The 25018-nt window shown below is 36.4% G+C and overlaps 1 protein-coding gene across 10 annotated transcripts in view; it reads right to left on the reverse strand.

Annotated features, from left to right (window-relative positions):
- The window catches only part of LOC124167172 (vinculin), a 97976-nt gene that overhangs the window by 52116 nt on the left and 20842 nt on the right, over nt 1–25018 (reverse strand). For all 10 annotated transcript variants that reach the window (XM_046544999.1, XM_046544995.1, XM_046544990.1 and 7 more), the window contains exons 2-8: nt 21561–21668; nt 18325–18470; nt 17515–17710; nt 16529–16673; nt 15208–15407; nt 11494–11685; nt 9272–9511 (exon numbers count right to left, since the gene is read on the reverse strand). In XM_046544999.1, the coding sequence (XP_046400955.1) occupies nt 9272–9511; nt 11494–11685; nt 15208–15407; nt 16529–16673; nt 17515–17710; nt 18325–18470; nt 21561–21668 (1227 nt within the window). The remainder of the gene's footprint in view (nt 1–9271; nt 9512–11493; nt 11686–15207; nt 15408–16528; nt 16674–17514; nt 17711–18324; nt 18471–21560; nt 21669–25018) is intronic.

Here is a 25018-nt window from a genome sequence, read left to right on the forward strand (position 1 = left end):
AATGCCATAAGTTGAGTTGTCCATAATCTGGGGACTGTTAGTATCCATATATATCCCTGTGAAGAACTATAAGGTGGAATTAATACTCAGAATGATTAAAGGGACTACCTAAAGGTCCTCAAGACCATGCATACTCAATGAAGGATGAATATAGCTATAGTATCAGACAATATATATACAAGTCACCATGCATCTAATCTGATATTCAGGCAGGAAATAGAAACATTGCATACGTACAATGGGGGGGGAAAGCATACAGACAAAGTTTGTGCCATTACTATCGGTCTGCAAGAATATTGGTGTCCTTTCTAAAGGTGTATTATTTCTAGGCCAAATTTGTAAAAAAAAAATTCAAACACATCACATTGTCTTCCCTTTTCTTTGAACAAGTTGGACACTCCAAATGAATCATTTTCCCTCAGCCAAGAGCAAGAGAAGGAGGTAGGTATGAAGAAAAAAAGAAGGAGAAGAGGAAATATGCGGGGAAGTTTTGGAAATAGAGACGAATTGAAATGTTTCAGAGCTGCTTTGTGTAGGAATAAATTCATAAAAATATTCCTAAGTTTTGCTATGAATGAGAGATTTATTCTAATTGAATGCTTCTCAAACCATGAAATAAGATAAAGGAGGCCTAACAATAACAGGCCATCAGAAAGGAAAGCGATTTTCTCACACATCAATAGAGGCAGCACATACTTAGCGGGTATACTTTTTCTACCCCTATTATAATGATTTGGAATAGATAGAAAGGGAATTCATGAGATTAAGATGAGTACAAAGATCAATTAAAAATTATCTGAGATACTTCTATGTTTTTGATTTGAGTCTAAGACTCATATTTAAAACTTTCTGTTCACAAAAATTAACTAATTACATATCTCTCTCATTCTAATTTGTTCTAAAACTAACCCCTGCTTTGTTATCATGCGTACTGGCTTCACCTATAAGTAAGTATTCTTCCTCTATGAGGCAAATAACTTCATGTTTGTCAGTTGATTCAGACCAAAACTGGAAATAAATCATTAGTACAGAAGAAGAAAAACCGATAAGTATAAATATATATAATATAATACATATATTATAATACAAATAATATATATACTATAATATAAATATAGATGAGTATAATATCTTTGAGGATTTTGCTTCGACTAGTTGAATATTCCATAACATTTCTTGGAAAACAGCAACCTAGTTTTTTTCATGCTATATCTAGGTACTGATATCACCAGCTCGACAGCTTCATGTGTCCTCCCACCTCATCAATGGAAGGTACATGCATGACATTATAAATATTAAAAAATCGTACAGGAAATAAGATTAACGCCTGGAAAAAAATTATCAAAGAAAACACAGCATGGAATAAAAAAAATTGAATTTGGAGTACGCTGACAATGGTTTTAAAATAAAAAAAAAAAAAAAAAAAAAGTTAAATTATAGATGAAAAAGGAAATAGGGTATGTATCTGGATAAAACTAATCTTTAAATTTATGCTGGCCATTGATAATTGATCGATGAATTTTTCCCAACATTTTTAATCTTCCCACTTTGACTGATTGCCCCCCAATGAATACTTTACTTATATGAATTAGAATTTCAAATACTATTTACATTGACGATAGCCTCAGAGCATAATTGCAACTCACCGGATACACAGCCATTCAATACGTGAGTGATTTCAGATGAGGGTCTAGCTTATTTACCACAGCCACATGAGGTAGTCTTCCAAAAGGTTCTTTGACCTACGAATTCACTATGTTTGGACTTCAAAAGGGATACCCATAGGATTCTTGGCCTCTATCTTAGAACATATGGCCATGAGCCAAATCTCTTCCTCTGGTCAAAAAACAACAGTGCAGTACTTCAAGCCAAAAAACTGCAGTTGGCTACATCCCATCCTTTACAACTTTCAAGGGAATGACAGCAGGGCTGCAGCCAGAAAAAATGGTAGGAGTTTTGCTAGGAGGAGGAAATGCAGGACGAGGGAAACCCGGCATCAAAATTAATGAAAGACGCCAAGGGGACCACGGCTCAACTGCCCATCCAACGGATGAAGGGCTGTACTTGTTAGAGTGCCCTCCACAAAGCACTTGAGCAAGTATCTGGAAAATCTCTGCTATTGCCAGAATTTGAATTTTTTGCAACCATGTCTCAGGTAGACCCAGCTTGGGTGGAGCCTAACCTCATGACAGAACTATTCCTAAGTGGTCGACTCTTAAGAATCCTCTAAAATATTTATTGTTAAGGGTAAAATATAAAAAAACACCTGATTATTATTATTTCATTTATGATTATTTAATTAAATGGATATTTTTAATGATATCATCAACATTTTTCTCTCCATGTCTGGTTTTTTCTCGGCGAACAATGACAGTGAAGACTTCTTGGGTTTCCCACCGGGTTCCTTCAATCCGATTGTTATTCCTGAATCTCCGAGAACAATGGGCGAGTTGCACATCAAAACATCGGGAGGAATATGGAGGACCTTACCTGGTGTGAAACCCAAAGAAATCTTCACTATCATGCACATTGTTTTTTCTCTCGAAGTCTGGTATTTCAGTTGAAACAGAAGGAAGACATATATCATTCATGCCTATTTACAATGTTTTTGCTTCAGATTGAAACTGTCATGCATACATTACTTTAACCAAATCAGGCGTAAAATGATGACAATAGTATTTACAGGAAATGAAGAAGAAAGATTATTGAGAAAGAACTTTGAAAAGGATTCAAAGAGGGAAGTGTTTACGTCAGGCAAGAAGTAAAGACCAGGGAATTGTGTCATAGGAAGCACTGATATGGAAAAATGTTTTTAAGTTGAACAATAATTATAATTCACATTATTTGCCATGAGAAAGAATTCCCCTAGAATGGGCATTGAACATTGGAGGTAAGGAATCCCAGGCCACTCAGCAGACCTCAATGTTACTAACCTCAGTAAATTGTAATGGGAATAGAGGAACTTGGATGGAGTAGTGGTCTGCACAGTGGCCCAGAAGGGCAAAGGTCTGTGGTTTGATTCCTCGTCTAAAGTTATTTTTTCCCATGGGAATTATAATGAGAATTTAGCCGCTGTTCAATTGGCTGGACTGAAATATTCCACAATAACAAGCATTCCTTAATGCAAGGATGATAAGTGTTACAAAGCAGCGAAATGGTTCAATTAAAGCATTTATGAACTGTCACTTCAGGCATATACGACTCCATGCACAGAATAAATGATAAAGAGATTAATAAACTCTACATGAGATGATATTTTCTGCAGAGAGTATGAGATGAGTTGTTCACAATACTTTGAGAAATATGAGATGATGATTAATAGTCAACAACAAACGCCTAAAGGATTTCTTGATTGTCTACTTAAAAATTTTATTGAATAGCAACATCAATGTCAGGTAAAACCTACCATATAGAAGGAATTGAAAGGTACCAATAATATCACGAAAAGTTGAATATGAAATAAAAAATGACTGAAAAAAGTGAAATGTAAGTCCTCAACGTGAATAGTATGCATATGTTTAACTTTCTTCCCCCACAGTGAATATATTTTGAATGAGTGAATTTCATATTTTAAAAGGGTCTGCACTTACTCCAGTTGATACGTCTTCAAAGGTTTGGTTAAAATATGATCCATCAACTTTGCTAGTAATTTTACTCATAGTGGAGGAACAAATTTTAGGGCTCTTTATTCAGACAATTTCGAATTTTTTGCCCACATTAAAAAAATATTCAGAGGTGCCAACTGGCATATGTAGACACATATCCAAAAATATAATTTTAAATGTGATTCATGATCCAAAGAACCAGTTAAATTCTTACTCCAAGAAAATATTTTTTAATTCTTTAATCAGACCTTGTTGATACTAAAATATGTGTGCCTCAGATCACCACAGCATCCGTAAGATTGTATTCAGCAACAAGTAATTCATTCTTAACCTATCACCAGGTCAAAATCTTTTCTTCTCTCTGTAGGCAACTGCAGAGTTAAATGTGAAATTGATTCTGAAGATGGTTATTTTCACAATGAACTGGTTAAATAAGCAGTAACAATAACTGAAAACGACTAAAACAGACTTGAGAAATAGGAATGACAGTTTAGTGATGAAAACAAATAGTTGTTGAGAATTTAGTGAAGTTTTCCCGATCAATAAAATAAAATAAACTTTAGGCTACCTAAGGCTTTAGAGGAGGAAAATTAAGTTAGTGAAAGTGCAGTAAAACCTCTCCAGATGGCCACCTCTATTCAGTGGTCACACCCGTCTTCCAGCCAATGGAACACAACCATTTACCATATCAACCCCTCGTTAAATTACCCCAAATTCAGCAGCCATTTCTCTTACTGGACAGGGGTAAGATCATAAAATCACTGGATGGCCACTTCTATTGTATCTCAAAAATATAGAAAATCCCACAAAACGAAGTCAGGAGAAGAGAGCCTCATATATCCATCTCGTCTTGGGATACAACAGGAAAGTTAACGAAAAGGAACAATTGGAAGAATAAGAGATATGTGATCCCTCAATAAGTCATCATTCCTGTGCCAGAACACTTTTACCCGTGAATGCTGGAAGAATGTATCCCTATGTTTGAAGAATGTATCTTAAATTGTACAGAAAAAGTTGAAATAAGAGAAGAACAAAAAACTTAGGCAAATTTTTTTCGAAAACTAAACGTTAAATCTTCTTGTTAATCGAATGCAATAAATCGTAATAAAAATAATTACTAATTACTATCCCAATTTAAAAAAATACATGTTTTTAATTTATCAGTAAAGCTCCTATTGAGCATAAATTCCTCCCTTGCAAACTGGTCATATTTAGTCTTTCAAGGTGACTTATCCTTTACTTTTAAAACTCAAGCTATCACCGTGAAAATTTCAGAATGTTGAGCGGACCTTACTCAATTTCCTTCTTCGCAAAATATACGGAAGAAAAATTTTCAAATTTGAGATAAATGCAAATACTGACAACTCTCCACTCTGTATACCCATACCCAGAAAATTTCAGGACGATAGTGGAAAATTCAAGTAAGTTATCTGTTAACAAAAAAGACCGGCTGATTGACATATGCGTTCTTCCAAGTAGCCACTACACAGCATAGCCACTTCATTCTGGAAACATCAGGGGCCACCTCAGAAAGGTTTTACAGTAGATCTTTAGAAGGAAAGAGTGTGGATACCATCAACGGTAGCATAAACCCCATATTGGGCAGGAAAGAGAAAGTAGTGCAATTGTGTGGCTAGCAGTGCTTACTACACGACTATAGTTGTGCAAGGTCCACAGATCCTCTATCTAGGGGTCATCTATTCGTAACATCTGGTCTATTTTCCAGACTGACCTTCTTGTTATCCTCCAGATAGTGAGAGCAGGGGTCAGAAATCCACCAATCAATGACCAAACATGAGAATTAGAAATTAGCGAAAGAATAGGAGGCAAACCCATGCCATTCATTGCATGGGAGAGCTTTCTTTGGTTGATATGATTACACGGCTTGTCAAATAAAATAATCCACTAGATGAGTCAAAAATTTTAAGAGAAATACATACAAATATTTATGGTAAATAACATTGTTAACAGTGTGATACCAAGTGTAGACTGAAATTTGGCATGACAAGATTATTTTGTACTTGGTCATGCTCATTGGTGTAAAGTAGCATACTCCAAGGATGAAATTTTATGTGAAAAAGTAACATTAATTGACTGATATTTGAACACAAGATCTCCCAATCGCTGCAACCAAATATGCTACCAGTTACACCATTAAGTCGTTATCTCATATCTTGAAGCAGACTTCAACAGGGATTAATGAAATAAAGCATCTTCAGCTCAAGGCAACATTGTAGCGCAAGAGAAAGTTTAAATACATTTTTAACCTTGAAATAGCGTGTCCAATTAGGGCCTAGTGTGGCAATAGGAGCATGGATAAAATACTCCATTTGGAGCCTGACGTGCCCATATGCACATGCAAATATTATAAGGTTTGAATAAAATCCAGCTCTGAAGGTTGAGAATTGAGCTTTTAAATAAGGCGGATAAAGGCTAATGCTATAGTTTATTCTAAAACCATGCAAAACTGAACATGGAAAATTATTGTATAAGTTAGTTTTTATGAGGTATGGTACGGTATTTGGAGGAGGTGACCGACAGCTGAGGTCATTAGCAGCATGAGGGAAGAGTAGGTAGGGCAGGATGGAGAGAAACCCGGCATCAACATGAGCCTGCTCTTAACGAGAGGCACCAAGGGGACCACGGCTTAACGTCCCATCTGACGGACAGAGTGTTGCGCTTCAAATGTTCTCCCCACAACATTCAAGCAGGGATCGGGCAGTCTCTGAAAATTCTCTGCCACTGCCAGGATTTGAACACGAGCTCACAGGGTGGGAAGCCAACACTCTAGCCACCACACCAACCCGATCCCAGTTTTTATGACAGTCTTTTCATTTTTTAATTATGTACTTGTATCTAACAGGGTTCCCACTAAAACTAAATTATAAAATTCACAGTTTTTTTCCAGGTTTTCACGGTCAAAATGTCGTCAAATTCACGGTCTGTTGGTAAGCCATTTTAGACAGAAATATTGACCACGAAACAATCACCTGCCGCAGGTTAACTAAAAATTTATCAAACGCGACAGACGCCGTGAAAGCCTACGCAGCAATGAAAGTGCCATCTCTTATGACGTCACCTACTTATCGTTATCAAAATTCAGGGCCGGCTAACGGTTCTGAGTGGAAAACGGAGGGAGCAGGTGTGTAGATAGTAAAGAAGAGTCTGATTTATCGCCAGACTTAATGAACACTTTGGTTACCGGTCTTCCAATCACAGGCGTAAGGCCAATGTGTCATCATGGCACACGGACCAATAATTGTGCTTCGAATACATATATGTGCGCAGACAAATCGTGGACAGTGACTGCGCATGACTGACCTTGAAACATGATCAACGTATCGATTTTTCTTTTGATCTATCAATAGCTAGTCTACAATCAAGTTTGAATGCTTTTTAAGGTTTTATGACGAAATTCACGTCTATTTCCAGGTTTTTTCACGGTAGACGAAATTCATGGCTTATTCATGGTTTTAAGGCTTTCACGGTTGAGTGGGAACCCTGTCTAAACTTGAGAGCAGATTTTGAGAATATCCTCACATCTTCCACCAAAATGATGACAAATACAATAACACCTTCTTTTGTAAATGTTCTTATATATTCACTCCCAAAGATGACAACTTATTAAGGTAACTGGTAGCATACTTTACCAGCAATTTGGAAATATATTAGATAAAATGTATGATGAAAATAATGGGCATGAGATGAATGATTATATGCACTTTACATACATAAATGAAAATTTCCATGGCTAAAATCAAACATTGAATGCACAATAAACATAAAAGAATACATAGTTTGAAAAGAAATGAAGCTCATGGAAGCCTTGTGCATCTTAAAAAAATGCATATTATTTAACATAAAAGATAAGCCTGTAGTTGTAATAATGGATTTGCAAACAAAATGTCACTCATCACAATGGGTACAATCATCACATAGGGTAAATATAATTTAAACTATATTTAAAGGTAATTGAACCAGGAAAATAAGTATATGCGCACATATTTTTTTAAACTCAGTTTTTACTGATGTCAATATTAGAACATAGTGAATGGCTCATTCCAATGTATTCCCTAAGAGAAAAGCATTTGGTAGTCATTCTCTGCTGACGTCTGCTTCAAGTTGATATCGTTATACTTTGTAAATAATAAAATGCTAAGTACCATTAACTTTTACATAGTTATAGACATGGACAAAAATAATATTCTTGGGCTATGGAGAATATGTCATTGAATTTTTTATAACAATGCAGCATTTGTTTTGCAAATATTATGCCTTATTACGTGAATTAAAACCTCTAAGCTAAGTAAATGTCTAACGAGATGAAAAACAATGAGCAAAAGGCAAGCCACTAAAATCCATTAACTGATACTGGCAAGTCTATGTAAGAGAATTTGTCGTCCATATTTATTTTATGCATGACCCATCAACCTGTGATATTAATGCTTCAATACATTTTATATTAAAAAATGGAGAAAATAATTTGATTCTGTGCATAGATTGATCCTCCTTGCACAATGAAAGAAAAAAATTACAAATGCATACGTGATGTAGTATCATTTCTAAAACCTTTGATTCATAGAAAACCCCCAAGGGGAACCATAAACTTAGCGGGCATTTGACACACTCAAGAATTTACCCCAAGGTATAAGGTGGACTTTCGAGGAAAAACACACAACTGGTACATGCATTTTTACTGTACCATTTGTTTATCAAAACACAAAAATGGTAAATGCATGGTTACAAAATTAGTAGCATTCAACTCCACATAGACATTTTTAATGCATGCCTAATGAGAAATACAAAAAAGAGATAAAAGTTTAAGCATTCTGATTCAGTTACTAAGGATTAACCTTTCTAAAGATGACATCATATTAATGTTCTAACACAATTCTTCTATAATTTACGGTAAAAATAGGAAATTGAGTTTATGACCTCACATACTGCTTATATTATATCCTAAAATAAGCCAATATGTCTTGTCTTTTAAAATATAGAATGAGAATATAAAAATATGGCAATAATACATATCATTTTTTCTAAAATGACGTTGACACAACGTTAAAAATCACTATTTTTTACACATTTTTCAATCCCTGAACATCATACATCATAAATATGCATATACAATATATATTCCTTAAAATGTCCCACAGGATTACTAGCAGCTTCTTTTATAAATAATATACGTTCATTTCAGGAAATGCTGGATCAGTCATTTTTGCTTGAAATTTCTTTCAACCTTCTGAGACCATTATCAAGGGTAATATCTGCCCACTTGCCACACTCTTAATAATATTATAATAATATTTGTCTCACTCTTAATTAGGGGAATAATTGGCCATTGCCCAAATTGGAGTTTGGCAAGAAGATATAGACTGTTGGGTATTAGACTGGGTCAGGAACTCTTTCCAAACTTGGCTCAGGCTTTAAGAATCATTACTATTCCCTAATGAAATTATTCTGCCTTTTCGCTATTTCAATTGCTTCACAAACAAATACTCTTGGTAACACTTAAAGGAGGAAGACCAAAACATTCAGGATCCAGGGAAAACAACTCGGAAAAATCATTTCTCAAAAGGAACTCAATTAACTTTACTGAATGCTCTTTTTCACTACCATACAGATGAGAATTTGGAGAAAGATATAGGAGATTTTTGACTTACTTTTTTGCCTTCTTCAACAATTAGTGCAATTGCACGCCGCCCAAGGCCTCTGTCGTCCACAGCTGGATTCTCAAGCCACCGTCGAGCCTGCTCAAGCCTTCCCCAGACAGTGTGCGCTGGCTGTTGCCTACCGCCACCCCCCCATCCTCCAGGTCCACGCTCTGTACTGGTGACTGTTGTTGCCACTAGCCGCTGCAACTCCGACAACTTCCCTTGGATTGCTCTTGATAGGCTTTGAGCCTGAAATTAAAAAAAAATATTAATCATTCAAAGGTTACAATAAAAAAAAACCTAAATCACTAGGATCATTGTTAAGGGCATGCACTTGAATATTCTCTCCTTTAATAGAAAGGACATAAATATATATTCAGCATGAGCCCCTGGGCACATTTTTGTTTTGTGGCTTCATTCATCCATTGAGATCCTCACAGTAAGCAACCTGCATGACACATTCGCCTTTCCTATATGCAGTGAAACCTCGATATAACGACACCCCACGGTGCACTAATAAACACTCGCTATAGCGAATTGTCGCTTTACCGGAGGTGGAGCAAATAATAGCCAATATACCTGTTGCGAACAGATATACAGGAACAGGAGTGGTGCGGTGATAGATAAACATCTATCCGATAAACGTAAGCATAAATCCAGACGAAAGGCGATGTTTTTTTGCATCACTAAATTTCCTTACTCAAATAACGACTTACTATTCAAACAATTTATAAGCGCCGCACTGAATAAAAATCATGCAAAGCAGTGTTTCGTCATCATTATATTTATCGAACGACAGTTTACCGCATAAATTTGAGACTGAGCACTCCATTAACTTCATTTCTAACAGATCGTTAGCAATTACAGAGGTTAAGGAGTCTTGATGAAAGTCTTCCGGCGGTAAAACCCTCGCTATGTCGAGAGCCAACACCGAAAGGGTCTCGTAAAAACGAATTCTTTAACACGCTTATTATAGGGTCAATTGACGGTGCATAGGCTATCTCTCGTAATAGCGGGGGTGTCGCTATAGCCCGTACTCGCTTTAACGAGGTTCCACTGTATCTGAGTAATAGGTCATTTAATAAAAAACAAACGGTTGTAGAACAACCATAGTGACATTTTAATGCCACTATGGTTGTTCTATAACTGATGTCTCAGCATCAAAAAATATCTTACATAAGACTGTAGTATAGTAGTATAGTATGAATAAATGAAAATTTTATTTATTTTTTGTAGAAATTTATAAACTTTTAGGGAAAAATTCTGACAGAAGTTATGAATTCAGAATCAAGAGACACAATTTCAAGGGAGCTCCATAGTGATGCTATTGGTTTTTAAGTGAATACAACCATAATTTTGCCATTTTGTCATGAACTGAATGGGATGGCAAATTGTAATGGTGAAATATTTCTGCTGCTGAGTGACATCAAGGCATATTTTCAACATGGCCTCCATTGTTTGTGCCCTTTAAATTTTTCATTCATTTGGTGCATTTTTTAAGCCTATGAAAGGTTACCTGGACTTTAACCTTGAAATAACAGTGAAATGACACAACCAAATCTTATTTTAAACAATTTCCTTGGTCATTGTCAATAGTGGTGTACAGTAGGGAAAGAGGTGAGTGGTGCACAATTTTTAATAGGGTGAGAGGAAAAACATGAAAGAGTCGTAATCGGCTTGCACTATCATAGAAAAGTCACAACTCTTCACCCTGATTGCAAAGGAAAAAAAATTTAAATAGGATTATGTATATCTTCTGCTTGCAAATCTTGATCGAAATTTTGTATAATCATAAAAAATGAGGCTTTCAGAGTTGTTTTAAATGAGCAACATTGATTGTACTAAATACAAAAACACTATGTCACCTCTTCTGATGGTCCTTGGTAAAAAAATACAAAAGCCTTGACAAGTTTTAGCAGGACAGGTGGTTGCTCATTTCTATCAAAATTTTGAAAAAATCGAAAAATAGGAGTATGCATATTTTTGTGATTTTCTCATTTATAGCTATGATGATTGTATTGCATTCATAATCTTTAAGGGGCCTTTTCTTTAAAGAAATTACATAATTCCAATTCTTCATTCTTTCATGGGAGGAGGAGAAGCATGAATTGTAAAAATGAGAGACTTCACAGTCATTATTATCCTCGTACGAAGTGAGCAGCTCTCAAATGAAAGTGTTTTCCAGCCCACCCAATAGTAAAACCCTACAGTGTTTTACAAAAATAATATACCTGAGGGGTAGTGCCTTTCCCTTCCTGTCGTAGTTGACACAGGGCATCTGTCATCGAAGAGATGTCACCTACGAGCTTCCCAACAGCCTCTCCCTCGGCAGAGCCCCCACTTCTCTCACAGACTCTCATCGCTTGCTCCAGAATGTGACGTACACTCTTCTCACCAACACCCCCTCTCAATGCCAACGGGTCCTAAAAAATCAAAAGAGTTAAGAATAAACAAGATTTTTAAAAAATTAGAAAAACAACATTTTTATCACAAACTAAAAAGAATAGAAGTAAATTTTTGTTCAATCAATTTTCGATGAACTTGATAAAAACAAATTTGTTGATATGAGTCTCTTACCATTCTCGATTTAAATGATCATGGTGCCACCATCAGGTTTTGGTGGCCATTTTTTGAACTAATCTCCACATTTAATAATAAATTCTAAATAACAATCAAGATAGAGTTAAAATCATAATAAAAGTGTAGGAATATTGCATTGCCATCTGGTTCTGAGTTATCTTGAAAATTTCAGCTTGATTGCTAAATGGAAAGTAGGCTAAAATTGAGTCGCAAGATTTGACATAGACAATATGACAAACAACAAAGCGAGCTTATAAAAATGTTACAAAAAAATGAAGTTCATTGAGGTGAAATTATAATAATTTTTTTCAACTACATACATACATCAATTAGGATACAAAAGAATCTTTCTTCACCACTTCCTTGCGTGCACATCTTAGGTACCATTGTTTATACAAATCTTAATATTAGTGCCCACAATTAGTAACCACGATAACTTACGATTGAGTGAAATTTTCTTTGATTTGTGAAAATTCATGTGTCGACTCTTTTTATAGTGCAAAACGTTGACTAGACCCCTAGAAAAATCCTATTGCAGTGAATTTTTTGAGTTGGTTTCATAAGAAATACAATCATCAACCAAGTCAAACACAAAAGAAGGTCACAATTACATCCTACATAGTAAACATTTTCCCACAATTTATGTTCTTTTTACAACAGACTGCATGTTGTACGGTACATGGAGGAGATTGTATCAATCTGGTATCAATGGTAAAAACTACAGCAAAAATACCACAAGGAAAACACTCGGTAGAAATAGAAGTGATGTCACACATACATAAACATGCATCCTACCAAGTGACGTGGTATTTAATTTTTATAATTGTTTACATTATTGCATTTGCTTTAATTAAGATATACATATCAGTAAAATGCTCCCGTAAACAAGCAGTTGGCAGTAATTCAACGAAGTGAGATGTTGATGTTCTTGTCATCTCAATAGCAAGTTAATGATTCTAAATTATGGAATAATTTTGGCAGCAGTAACTTTTTCTCTGAGCATTGAATGACACAAATAAATAAAAATGCCAGCTAATGAGAATGAAAAATGTCTATTCAAAAAGCTACCATGGTGAGTTAACAAGTTAATCATTTGATAATATTTACAATTTTACTCTACACTCAAGATGAAATTAGCATTCCTTCAATTTTATTAACCTGAAAGATACTTTAATAGCTTTATTTTTTAGCATGCAATATCAAAGAACATCAAAACTATTGCATGATCGGACACCTGAAATCCATCTATATCTGGATCAGAAAAATATCTTGGATCTGCCTACCCTTAGTAATAAACTAATCATAATAAATAAAATCTTGCACTTTTTCATATTTTTACTTATTTCCTGATAACGCACACAATTAAAAAAACCTGAACCCCCTTCAGTACACATTAATCCAGGTTTTCGAGACACTACTGTACATATCATTATTATTATTATTATTATGTACATGCATGGATAACAGGAAAACCTTAAGTGAAAGAAATTATTAATGGCTAAGGTTATTTTTAGGAAAATTTTAAAGTTATTCAAGAATATTTTTGGAGGTGAATTGTAAAACTAGTGTTATTTACTGCCAAGACATTATAAAATATACATGTACCGTATAAGCGCGTGTAAGAGGCGCACCTTTTTTCCCAGAAATTGCGGCCGAAAATGAGGGTGCGCCTCTTACACAAACTTCTTATCTTCCCCTCTCCCCTTCACCGGTCGCAAGTCTAAGAGGAACTGAGTGGCCTTGGTTTTCAGTGTGAGTCAGTCATCTGTAATCCTAGGTCAAAAACAAGCGGCAGGCAGGGGAGTTTCTCCCCTAGTGACGTATTTTTAAAATGCTCCTGTTTGCTTTTCTTGTAAGCATCTCGCCGTCACGTCGGTAACCCAGAGGTGAATATGGAAAAGATCGCGCGGGGGTTTTTCGCTCCGGAGGGCGCGCTAAATTTACTGGCATGAGTGGGCATCCCGGGGCATTTATACTGCATATAGTAATCGGTTATCAAAAGTAGAGAAACGCGTATTTTTGAATGATATACCTGGTTAAATGTCAATATCTGTCTTGCCGAGTAATTTCCATTACGCTGAGGACCTGATTTTCCAAAAATCATCTTCAGACGCTAATATGAGGATTATTGCAACTGAAAATTATATTGGTATCAAAACCTGTGCTTTAAAAAATTCGAACTAGTGTGTTCATTGTTGGACTAAATTGTGGATGGAAGAAATCAGAAATGCTTATAAGTGAAGAGCGCGGAAGGAGAGGTCCAGGGGAAGGAGCGCGATCCCCCCCCTCCGTATATCAAGCTACAAGGCTATGAGCAAAGGAGCACGGGAAGAATACGTCCGATCTTGCATGTGACGTCGTTGCCGAGGGGCGAAGCGTCAAAGCGAAGGGGCGAAGGCGCAGCAATGTGATATACGCAGTTTGCATTGCCTAAAGTTTCCAGTCCGTCTCGTCTTGTTTGAATGCGCTTATGCTACGCTTGTTTCTTCCGAAATTGTCCTGTTTGGACTATTTTGAATATTAGTAGCCTTGTTGTAACTATAAATCTTTGTGTCAAACAATTAGAGCTTAAAAAACTTAAATTCTGTCAGAAATGCGTCGCGTTAGATCTCTTTCTTTTGTTGAACCTCGTGCGTGTCATACAATCATTGAAAGCTATCGAGATATCTTCGGGCTCATTAGATGACTCACCAAGCATTTGGCCTCCATAAACTGGGAGATCGATCAAGGTCAGTTGGTGAGACGGGGTAGGGATGAAACACGTTTCAATTGTTCCCCTGTAACTTGATGATTTCCTATTTTCCTGTGGGGTCTCGGAAAGGAAAAGAAAACGGCAGAGGCATTGGCTGATGGAGGGCCGAGTGTGGTTCCGTTAAATCTACGACGTGGTTATTATCCTACGGCGCTGGGATTGCCCCGATTGTTGTCCAAGCTCTTGGAAAGGTTCATGCTATGTGCCTGTCGTGTTTTGGCTTAAAATTTTCCACGGCTGCAATTCTATTGCAATACTCCTGCGAGAGCATTTAAACAAAATTCTTCATGAATAGGACAAGCATCGTAGAGCAACGGCGTATGCGAAGAGAGGATCGGAACTCTTTCTACTCCCTCTTATGCCGCTATAACTGCCGCAGTTATCAAAATTTCCTCTTTCAATTAACATTGAAAGAGGAAAGTTCGATAACTGTCGAAATTCCAGGCGTAGGTCTGCAACACAGCGCGATAGTATAAAAAAATGCCGCAAAAATTTTTTCTTCATTGCTCCGATGCTCAAAATAGGGGTGCGCCTCTTACACACGCTTATACGGTAATAACATAATTTATCTACTCCTTGATCAATTCAAAAAGATTTAAATAAAAGTAACTACCTCAAGCCAATCATGGGCAGCCTGCATTTTTCCCTGAATGGCATTGAGAGACCTCTTCATCACAGTCAGATCATCAGCTTCCCATTCATCCTCATCATAAGTGGTGAGCTGAAGGACACGTATTATTTCATTAAGTTCATCCGTCATCCGCTGTGAAAGATAATTTCTGTTCTCCGCAGCTTCTTCTGCACCTTTTCCTCCTGTTTTTGAATAAAAAGGAAAAATTTCATTTTGGAAATAAATTTCACCAAAAATATGCTTCAAATGAATGGTTTGTAATGGTGAGGGATGAGCTTACCCCAGACTAAGCCTATGTACCAGCTTTGAAAATCAGAAATGAAAAATTCCAAGCCATTCTGCAATTAATGAGCATTGAGAATGAAGACATTGTTACATGGTATATTAATCTGTATTAGTTTAAGTCTACATCTGTAAATGTCTGTTATACAAGAATGAATGCAAAAATGAACCGCGTAACTACCCAACTTATATCGTATTATTGCATGAACAGAAAATAGAACCTGTTCCAATTTGGCTCATATATTCATACATGTTCTGTTCCACCAAAATCATTTATGAATTCACACAATACTTGTACGTACTCCATTAACTCAAACTTGTAACATTTAACCAGGCCTCTGGGAATTTCAGAGACAGGACTGTTACAAGATTCCCAAATTCAAATTCCTTGAATTTTCCCAGACTAAAACCTTCCTTTTACCTGACACTTTCACGCTTTACTAACAATTACTCTTGGCCTGTATAGTAGCTACCACCTCTGACTTTCATTTGCCAATGCAATTCACATGATAGTTATTTTGGGTTATTCTGGGTAGTTCGCATTTGAGTCAAATTTTCGGTAAGAGAGACATGGTGAGTGTGGGGCTGAGTAATTTTCTTCCAGAATTATCTAAGGTAAGAAAATATAATAAATATTTTGCCATTGTATGAAAAATTCTAGGCAGTAAAATACCATATATGTCTGAATATGTATAGTCCCCCCTTTTTTTCCAAAAATGCCTGTGGTAAAAGTAAAGGGGGGGGACTATATTCAAATGCATTATTTTAACTTTTCCCGAAACTGAAGCCTCAAAATTAGGGGGGGGGGGGCTATATTAAGAGGGGGACTATATTCAGAGAAATACAGTATTATGAGAACCCTAATTTTATTGAAGCAACAACTCCATTGAAAATTTTGTATAAAATTTTTATACAGGATGTATATATTGAATGCAATTTTTTTACAGTTTTTGCATAGTTATTCGGAAGGAGTGGAAAAGAGGAGGAGGAGAAATAATTAATTCTATACAATGAGACTTACCCTGAGCAATAATGTGTATAAATATCTTCATACTGCAAATCAAAATAGGAGCAAGAGTTTTTACTTGTTCAAGGCACCTGGTAAGAATTTCTCGATGAACCTGATGAGTCAGTTCCTTTTCACGAGCTCCCACTTCCCGTGAAACCTTAACAAAACATGAAATGGAGAAGAAAAAAATAATTTAAAATAGATTTGATGACGAAATATATAAACACACATTATGCATTCATTAACAGTCGTATGCAGAGGACTATTAAAAAAACATTTCAAACTTAGACCAGACTTTGACTTTTACCGGAATTTCATAATTCACCGATAGAGATGCTCAGTGAGTGAATGCCCAGTGGGTAAATTATTTATAAAAGAGAGTTTCACAACAGATTTAATATTTTAATTTAACAAGATTTAGCATTAGGCAGTCAATTTAGGTGTCACATTTCCCACACATGGACTTTCACTGGGCCCTTGGCTGTCTAGAAAAGGAGTTAATCCCACTCCAACAAATAAAAAAATATATCATTCATGAAGACTCCCTCTAAGCCTATAACTATGCAACCAGCATCACTTTACCTAATGCAACTACACCAAACAAGTTATGTACATACTTCTTTATGGGAAATAATAATAGACTAAGTCAAAAGTATACATACACTTATATGAACTTTGACTATGTAATTATTACTAATTTTCACATCATTATTCAAGTAGAATTTAGCAAGTTAACACCTAGAGTGGAAAGAAATTTGTTGCAGTTACAAAACCAAGAAGATAAATTATATAAAAAGCAGAATAAAATAAAATACTTTAAAAATAAAATATTTCAAATTTTCAAACTCCTAAGAGCTTAAAAATTATCCATAATACAACATCATGAATTTAATTTCCAAAAGAACTTTTCAACTACACTGAACTCAAACTATAATTTGAATAACATATTCATTTTCAAATATTGGATACCTTATGAGAGCAATCGGTAACATACACACCTTACTCAAACAGGGACTCAGATCTTTTAAAAATTGCACAAGATCCTCCATTGTTTCAATAACTTCAGCCACAGCAAGGTAATCCAAAACCCGTTTGCATTCCCTGATAATTTTCCTCACTTCTGATTCATCAAAACACAACAGAAGAGCAGAAGTACCTTGGAGAATTCCACGAGAACCTTCGATCAACTTCTTCCTGAGGAATCATAAAATTTGAAGATCTTAGAGTTACAAAAATAAAAATTTCGAATGCACAAAGGTGTATAATCCACAAAGTAATTCTAAACTAGCAGTATTATGAGCAACAAGAAACAAAAAAATGACTTCAGACGAAGTTACATGCAGTATGCTCATGATTCAAAGTCAGCAAATGGGTAACTTTTGATTCAAATACCTACATCATCAGAAAACAAGTATCAATGAAAGTCTACTGACAGTTGTGTTTTTTCAATCCTGTTGGATTTTAGCATGAATTTATTTGAGAAATTTAAAAAGCCTAGTGTGTTTCACAGGAGCTGAGCTGAAAATTAATTTTAAAAATCTATGCTTGAGATTGTATTTATAATGCCACCCAGATGGCAGGAAAAAAGGCAGACTTTTTAAATTTTTAATAATTAATAGGACAGTATCAAATAACGTACAGCATAATATAAACCCATATGTAACCAAATATTCGATTTTTTCAAGTAATTCTGAAATGGCACAAAATGTAAAGGTAAATGAAAAGGAACACCAAATGAACAAAGTAAATATTACGAAAAATGATTTTATGCATTTAGGAACAATGAAACATGAGGATTCACATCTTACCTGGCAGGCCCTGAGAACGGGTCTGCTTTCAGCATGGAGGACGCTTCCTCGAGGAATTTTGAGGCACCCTCAACCCTAACAAGGGCTGACGGCATGTCTTGCTTCAAGATGGGATCATCCGAGCTGTTGATTGTTTCTCTCCCAACCTGAATGAATTAAAAATAAGTAAGTGTAAATAAAAAGAAACAAAATGTTAAAACCATTTTACAAATAAATACCCGAAATTTTCGATATTACGGAGCAAACATGAAAATTATGTGGATATATCATGCATCTGTTCACCTAAGAAACTGCTCTACAATTATGCATCTGCATACATATCTTGTTTTACGAATTTTGAATTAATGCTCAATAGTTTTGTTTCCTTGCATTGATATACAAATCTTCTCCATCTTCAGAAATTTCAACATAGGCTTCTGAGAATTAATATTGAAATTGGAACTACAATGAACTAGCTTGATCATAACTATGGTCCTACACATAATAGATTCTGTAAGAGAGTAGCTATAATCTTTAGATTGAATAAAAAAATAAACATTAGTATAGCTAGAAGGGTCCCCAAGGAAAGGTTCCCAGCCCCCTCCAGATGGCTCGTGACTCCCCAGAAAAATTTGAGGGATTGAAATTATATCGGCTACATTGATGTTTCCTTTCATTGTTATTAAACTAAGCCATCAGAAATTAGACTTGCATTTATTCATGAAGGTTAAATTTAAAAAATATCTTGGGGAAAAAAACTCCCATCAAAGTGGGGATAACCCCCATTTATGAACAAAGGGTGGTATGGGGTGATGCCATGTCTCCCCTAAACAAAATTTTCTGAGAATATGTACCTACAGTTACAAAAAGTGTTGATATATGATTTTAGTGGATGAGAAAATAATTTTAAGTAGAGGTCTACAAAACTGATGATATAGCCCTAGATAACACAAACTTAACATACCCAAATTTAAATTCTATATCATGAATTATGATTTTTTAATAACTTTAGCAGAAGTTATTAAAAGCACTAACCATCAATAAAAAATGAAAGGATATCAGTATAAAAGGGTGTTTTTTTATTACCTACATCATTTGTACTCAGCAGATCTTAAAAACTTGATAAAAAGTACATACATGCAGTGTACCTATCAAAAATTTCTCTAGTATTGCAATGTGAAAGCTGAGTAAAGGGTGTCCACTGTGTAACTATTAAAAAATTCCCTGAAATTACCAAGTTAGTAAGGGGAATTGATTTTTATACAGCATTAAACAAAAACATTCCGACTAAATTTTCCCTCACTAGGTAGACATTAGTGCCTGCAGAAAAATTGCCAAGAGGGCAGTGACATAGCCAGGAATTTTGTTTGGGGGGGTGGTTCAAAACCAGAGGGAAAATTTTTGAAAAACAGGGTACATACTAATTGTAAGTAGAGGGTTTTAAACTAATTTTAACACTTTTCATAATTGAAAAAAAACTTCATTTTTCAAAGAAACCTTTTTAAATTCATGATTTTTCAATATGTATTTGGTTTTCTTTTGTGATGCAGAGTAAGTGTGGGGTATATTGGGGGGGGGGGGGAAGGGATGTACGGACCCCCTGGACTCCCCCCCCCCTTCCCTACGCTACTGCAGGAGGGTGCATTAAGTCCCACTCCTGGGGTGTTATGTTGCCAGATGTAGATTTTCATTACCAAGTAGATTATTCTCCCTTTATGCTGTTTGGTGATTTACAAATTGTTTTATATTTTACTGGTTACTTTTTGGTGATTTGAGGTTTCACACTCATTTTCCAAAATTTTTCATGAGTGAAGGGGGTGCAAATGCTCTTTTTTCCCTTCCTGCACCTACGATTATGACAACAGGAATAGCTATCGAGTCATTTTCACACTGTGTATAACATCTTGTGATGATAGAGCATTATCTGCGCATGCAAGTTACCTCAATTGAATGAGGTTCAATAAACTGACAACACATTCCATAAAACTTCAGCTCATGTATCATGTCAACAATTTTGCTCACCAATTTCCTAAAATGAGATGTAAGCTTGCAAAATAGTGAGAAATATCAACCAAAAAACATCTTGCAATGGAATTACAAGAGTTGTACCAAAAGTAAGGTTCCTATATTTTTTACAAATACAAAACTTTGTTTATTTATATTGATTTTCACATCGTTGAAAAGCTTACACTTTTGATTATTTTTCAACGTAGTCTCCATTTTTTCGATACACTTTTAAAGACAGTGGTCCAGCTTTTCTATCCCTTAGTTGAGGAAGTCTCCCACCAACCCGTTGAGGAAGTGTGTGACCTCTGCTCGGACTTCATTGTCGCTCTTGAAGCGTTTGCAACCTAAGAGTTGCGGGGATAAAATGAAATACCCATGCTGCGGTGACGATAGAGACCAACAACTCCTCCCCCCCTAAAATTGTTGAAGGAATTTACAAGCAAAGTCAAGGCGTTGCTGCATGTGTCCATCAGTCAGCATACGGGGGACCCAGCAAGCACACATCTTGCAATAACCCAACGTTTGTGTTAAAGTTCTTTCAATTGTGCCGTGGGAAGCTTCAGGAATGCGTTCAACAAGTTCACAGACAGTGACCCTTCGACCTTTGAGCAGCTCACTGTTGATCCTCTGGACAATCCAAAACCAGCGGTCTTCCACTCCGTTCTTCATCATGAACTTCCGTGCAACCCTCGGCAAAAGCCCTGCAACATTTGCGGACGAGCTGAAAGGACATGCACTCTTCGCCATAAAGTTCATTCAGTTGCTGATGAATCTCCTTAAGATTTCTGGGAAAAGATATTTTCTTTGGGTGTTGTGTGAGAACTCAATGCATTGGGTTAGTTCTAATCAGATGCTGAATGCATCAAAAATTGATTTTTCCGGGACACTTGTGAAAATTTCCAAGATTTTTCAGAAAACTGAAATCCCTGAGTATTCCATAATTTCCCTGCTTTTTAGATTAGCAGACACCCTGGCTCTCCATTAAGTTGCATAAGCCTCCACAACTGCATTTTTTAATCATTTTTTTCCAATGCCTGCGGTTAACTGGTTCTTTTATTCTATATGATTTCATACTGATATATGCAGTTAAATTTTGTATCCAAGCTCAATATTGAATTTGGGAAAAATGTTTCTGTACATTCCCTACAATTTACCTAATGTAACCAATAAGCTTTTCTAGCATTTCATTTGCATGTTAACTTACAGTGAAGAACAACTAAACTTATCAACATTACTTAGCACTATCGTACCTTGACAAGGTTGGCAACAGCCCGGCTGACAGCATACACAGGCCGTTCGAGATCAGGCATAGCATTTCCATCTTCTGCTTCTTCATGAAGAATAACAAGACGCGAGACCTGTAATAAAAAATCACCAACGCATTAAATATTGCTCATTTAATAACAAAATTTTTCAACATTGTAGCAAGCTTGCATGTAACAGGAGCATATTCTATGAAAAATGGAATTTACAGCCTAATTCACAGATCTGAACACAGAGAAGAAGGAATTATTCATCTTTTCAAATGACTTAAAATTAAATAGAATATTCATGCTTATAATTGAAAATTTTGGATATGTCCTCATAAGGCAACTCATTCGCCATTCCCACTTGCCCAGAGACATTTTGTCTTTTTTGCATGAGAAGTACATATTACTCGTTTCAAACTTAGGCTATAAACTTCAACTCTTCAGATTAAAGAGATTATACCCTTATCAACACTAGCCTGTTTTTCAAGGGCTTACATGTATTTTCATTCATAAAAAACACTGAGGCAGGCACGTGTATGAAGAAATTTGCTTCAAGGATGTCTCTGGGTGGGATGTGGGTTGCCTATGATAGCAAATTTCTTTCAAATGCATGCCATACATTTCAGTTCATAAAAACTAATTTCGATCACATAATCCTGAATGCTAATATCATCGAGAGTTACCACTGTTATGGCCGTAGTTATCATGGATTGGTCTTCATAGACATTAAGATTCCGAAATCTGCCTAGTTTTTTTAATAGTAGTAGTAAAGTTTAGTCAATTTTAAGGGTTGGGTAAACTTAAAGGCTCTGATGGCATTGACTCATAATATATAGATATAAATCTTTGGTAAAGTTCAATGAGTAACAACTACTAACTTTATGATTCTATTAAACTATAGCATTTGAATGATAGATATTTTAAAAATATGCCCTGATGGGTAATTCTGAGAATATTCCTAAAAAAATTCTTTCCAAATTCACACCAATTTGCATTCAACAGAAATGCATTATTTTTACAGCTGCTAAAACATGGTTGCAGGGTTCTTGTTCAGAGGATAGTAGCCCATGGACTAGTCTTATCCTGTGCGGATTTATTGCAGAGTCGCCATACTGGGAAAAAGTGGAGGGACTGGAGCCCCCAAACCCCCCTCTGACTACATGCCTCCACTGTCGTAAGGTTTGTAATACAGTCAAATTTTTGTTTGAAGATTTTCGCAGCTCCTTTTCTCCATCTTATAAGTTCCTTTTGGGAAATGCTGCAGAGAAATCATTTTAACTCACATATAGTAAAACAAACCTTCTTAAAATGATTAATGGTAGATAAAATGATTTTCACGCAGCATTTACAAAAAGAAACAGAAGGCTCACAGATAGTAAAATAAAGATTAAAATAGTTGGTAGTTAAAATGATTTCCAAGCAGCATTTCCCGTAAGCAACATATAAGATACATAGTAAAATGTTGATAATGTTATACACTACACATGTAACGATAATCTCCAAAAGGACTTCAATTGGTATTTCGAAGGCGGCTCGCCCGATGACGTAATCTGGGGGGTGGTCTAAGGGGAAAGGAAGGGAGGCGTGGAGGTTCCGTCTCCCCACAGCATGAAATCATCATCAAGTGGCGGTTACTACTTAACCGCATTAAAATTTGCGGTCGTCAAAAGACCACGGACGCTCGCTTCGCGCCACTAAAGCTAGCGGTTGTGAGCTGGCCGATTCAGCGAGTATTCGCGTAGGGGAAAATCCAGTAATTACGTGAGACGATTTTTCGATCTTCCCTTCCAACTAGGTTGAGAGGTTCGTCTCGACCCCACGAATACGACTCATTTCACGGGCGATTTTTCAAATTACGTATTTTTTATGACGAACTCGACTGCGTTGGATTAATTTAAAAAGGAAAATTTAGCTATTTCAGACTGTTTAACACTAGTTTTTAAAGATCAAGTTTGTTGTGGTGGCTAGGATGTTGGCTTCCCACCCTGGGCCCGGGTTCCTCTCCCATATCTCCTTCGGACGTTCAGATGTGTAACTCATCCATCGTCCACAGAGATTCTGGAATCCAATGTTCGGTTCTTGAATCCCCGAGGACGATGGGCGAGTTGTACTTCGAAACGTCGGAAGGAGAAATGGAGGACCTCATCCGCGTGAGACCCGAGAAATCCTCACTGTCATTGCACGCCGGAAAAAAAACCAGACATTATACCACGGAGACTGAATAGAGGAGGCCCAATTCTATCCCAAAGCAGGCTGATTTCTGTTGCCACTTCGGTCGCATTTTAATCGGTTTTCAATAATGTCCGCGGCGCGGTGATGAGTGCAATGCGATTCAATTTTTTCCAATATTTAGTATTATAATGTTTGTAATTACGAGGAATAGGATTGATCAGATATGAACTTGAAGAATAACATCATCATGTATATAAATTTCAAATTACGGCCATAATTATACCTTATTTCCCCGTGAAACTTGGATTAATTTGTCCGCCAGCGACGCGAGTGGCGACTTCTGTAAACCCATTTCAATGCGCGGTGGGTGACAACAAATTTCGAGGATGACTTGAGGATCCTCTTTTGTAATATTCGTGCATTATACCCTGCTTGAGTGCTTCGCGGAGACACTTGAGTACAGCGCTATGTCCGTCGGATGGGACGTTAAGTCGTGGTGCCCTTGACAACTTTCGTTAAAGAGCAGGCTAATGCCGACGCCGGATTTCTCCGAAGTATTCCTCTCCTACCCTTACCTATGGAGCAAATAACCTTTACTGTCGGTCTCCTACTCAAATACATTACAATAAAGGCCTGGTTAGACGATACACTTGCCCGTTAGAGTTAATGTCCAAAATCACGAACGATTAGGCGGACCGGAGCGGAGAATGTGGGAAAGGACGATTCAAATTACTACGCTAATATTTCGTTTTTGAACAACTAACAAGTCGATTTATTTGCATGGTTGCAAGTTCGCGTCCTTAGTACTCTCATCGTTTCTGGTCTCACCACATGTCGTCGTGAGTGCTTCGAGTGTATCCGGCGAAACAGATTCTATCGATTCCATCTTCTCTTCATACATTCGCGCGGTTACACGATGCAAATTCGAGTTCCTTCACGCGCTAATACATTTGGACATAAACTCGTTCGAGGTAAGGGGGCATCCCATAATTACGTGAGGCGTTCAGTGAGGGGGAGGGGGTCCAAGCCGATTCTCACCCAATCTCACGCGGGAGAGAGGGGGGTCCTGACAAGTATCACGTAATTTTTTTCAAGAAACTGTGTAAAATATTATTCTAGACTACGATATTAGTAACCTTAAATACTTGTCTTAACAAATCTTATATAAAAATAATCAAAGAAATTGTATTTTAATAAATCCAACGCAATGAAGCATAGATTAACGTATCTAGGCTGAAAATACGCATTTTGAACAATACCACGTGAGATTAGATGAAGGGGTCAAG

Source organism: Ischnura elegans, chromosome 10 (genome assembly GCF_921293095.1).
Source record: "Ischnura elegans chromosome 10, ioIscEleg1.1, whole genome shotgun sequence".
In the NCBI taxonomy this organism is placed as follows: Eukaryota; Metazoa; Arthropoda; class Insecta; order Odonata; family Coenagrionidae; genus Ischnura; species Ischnura elegans.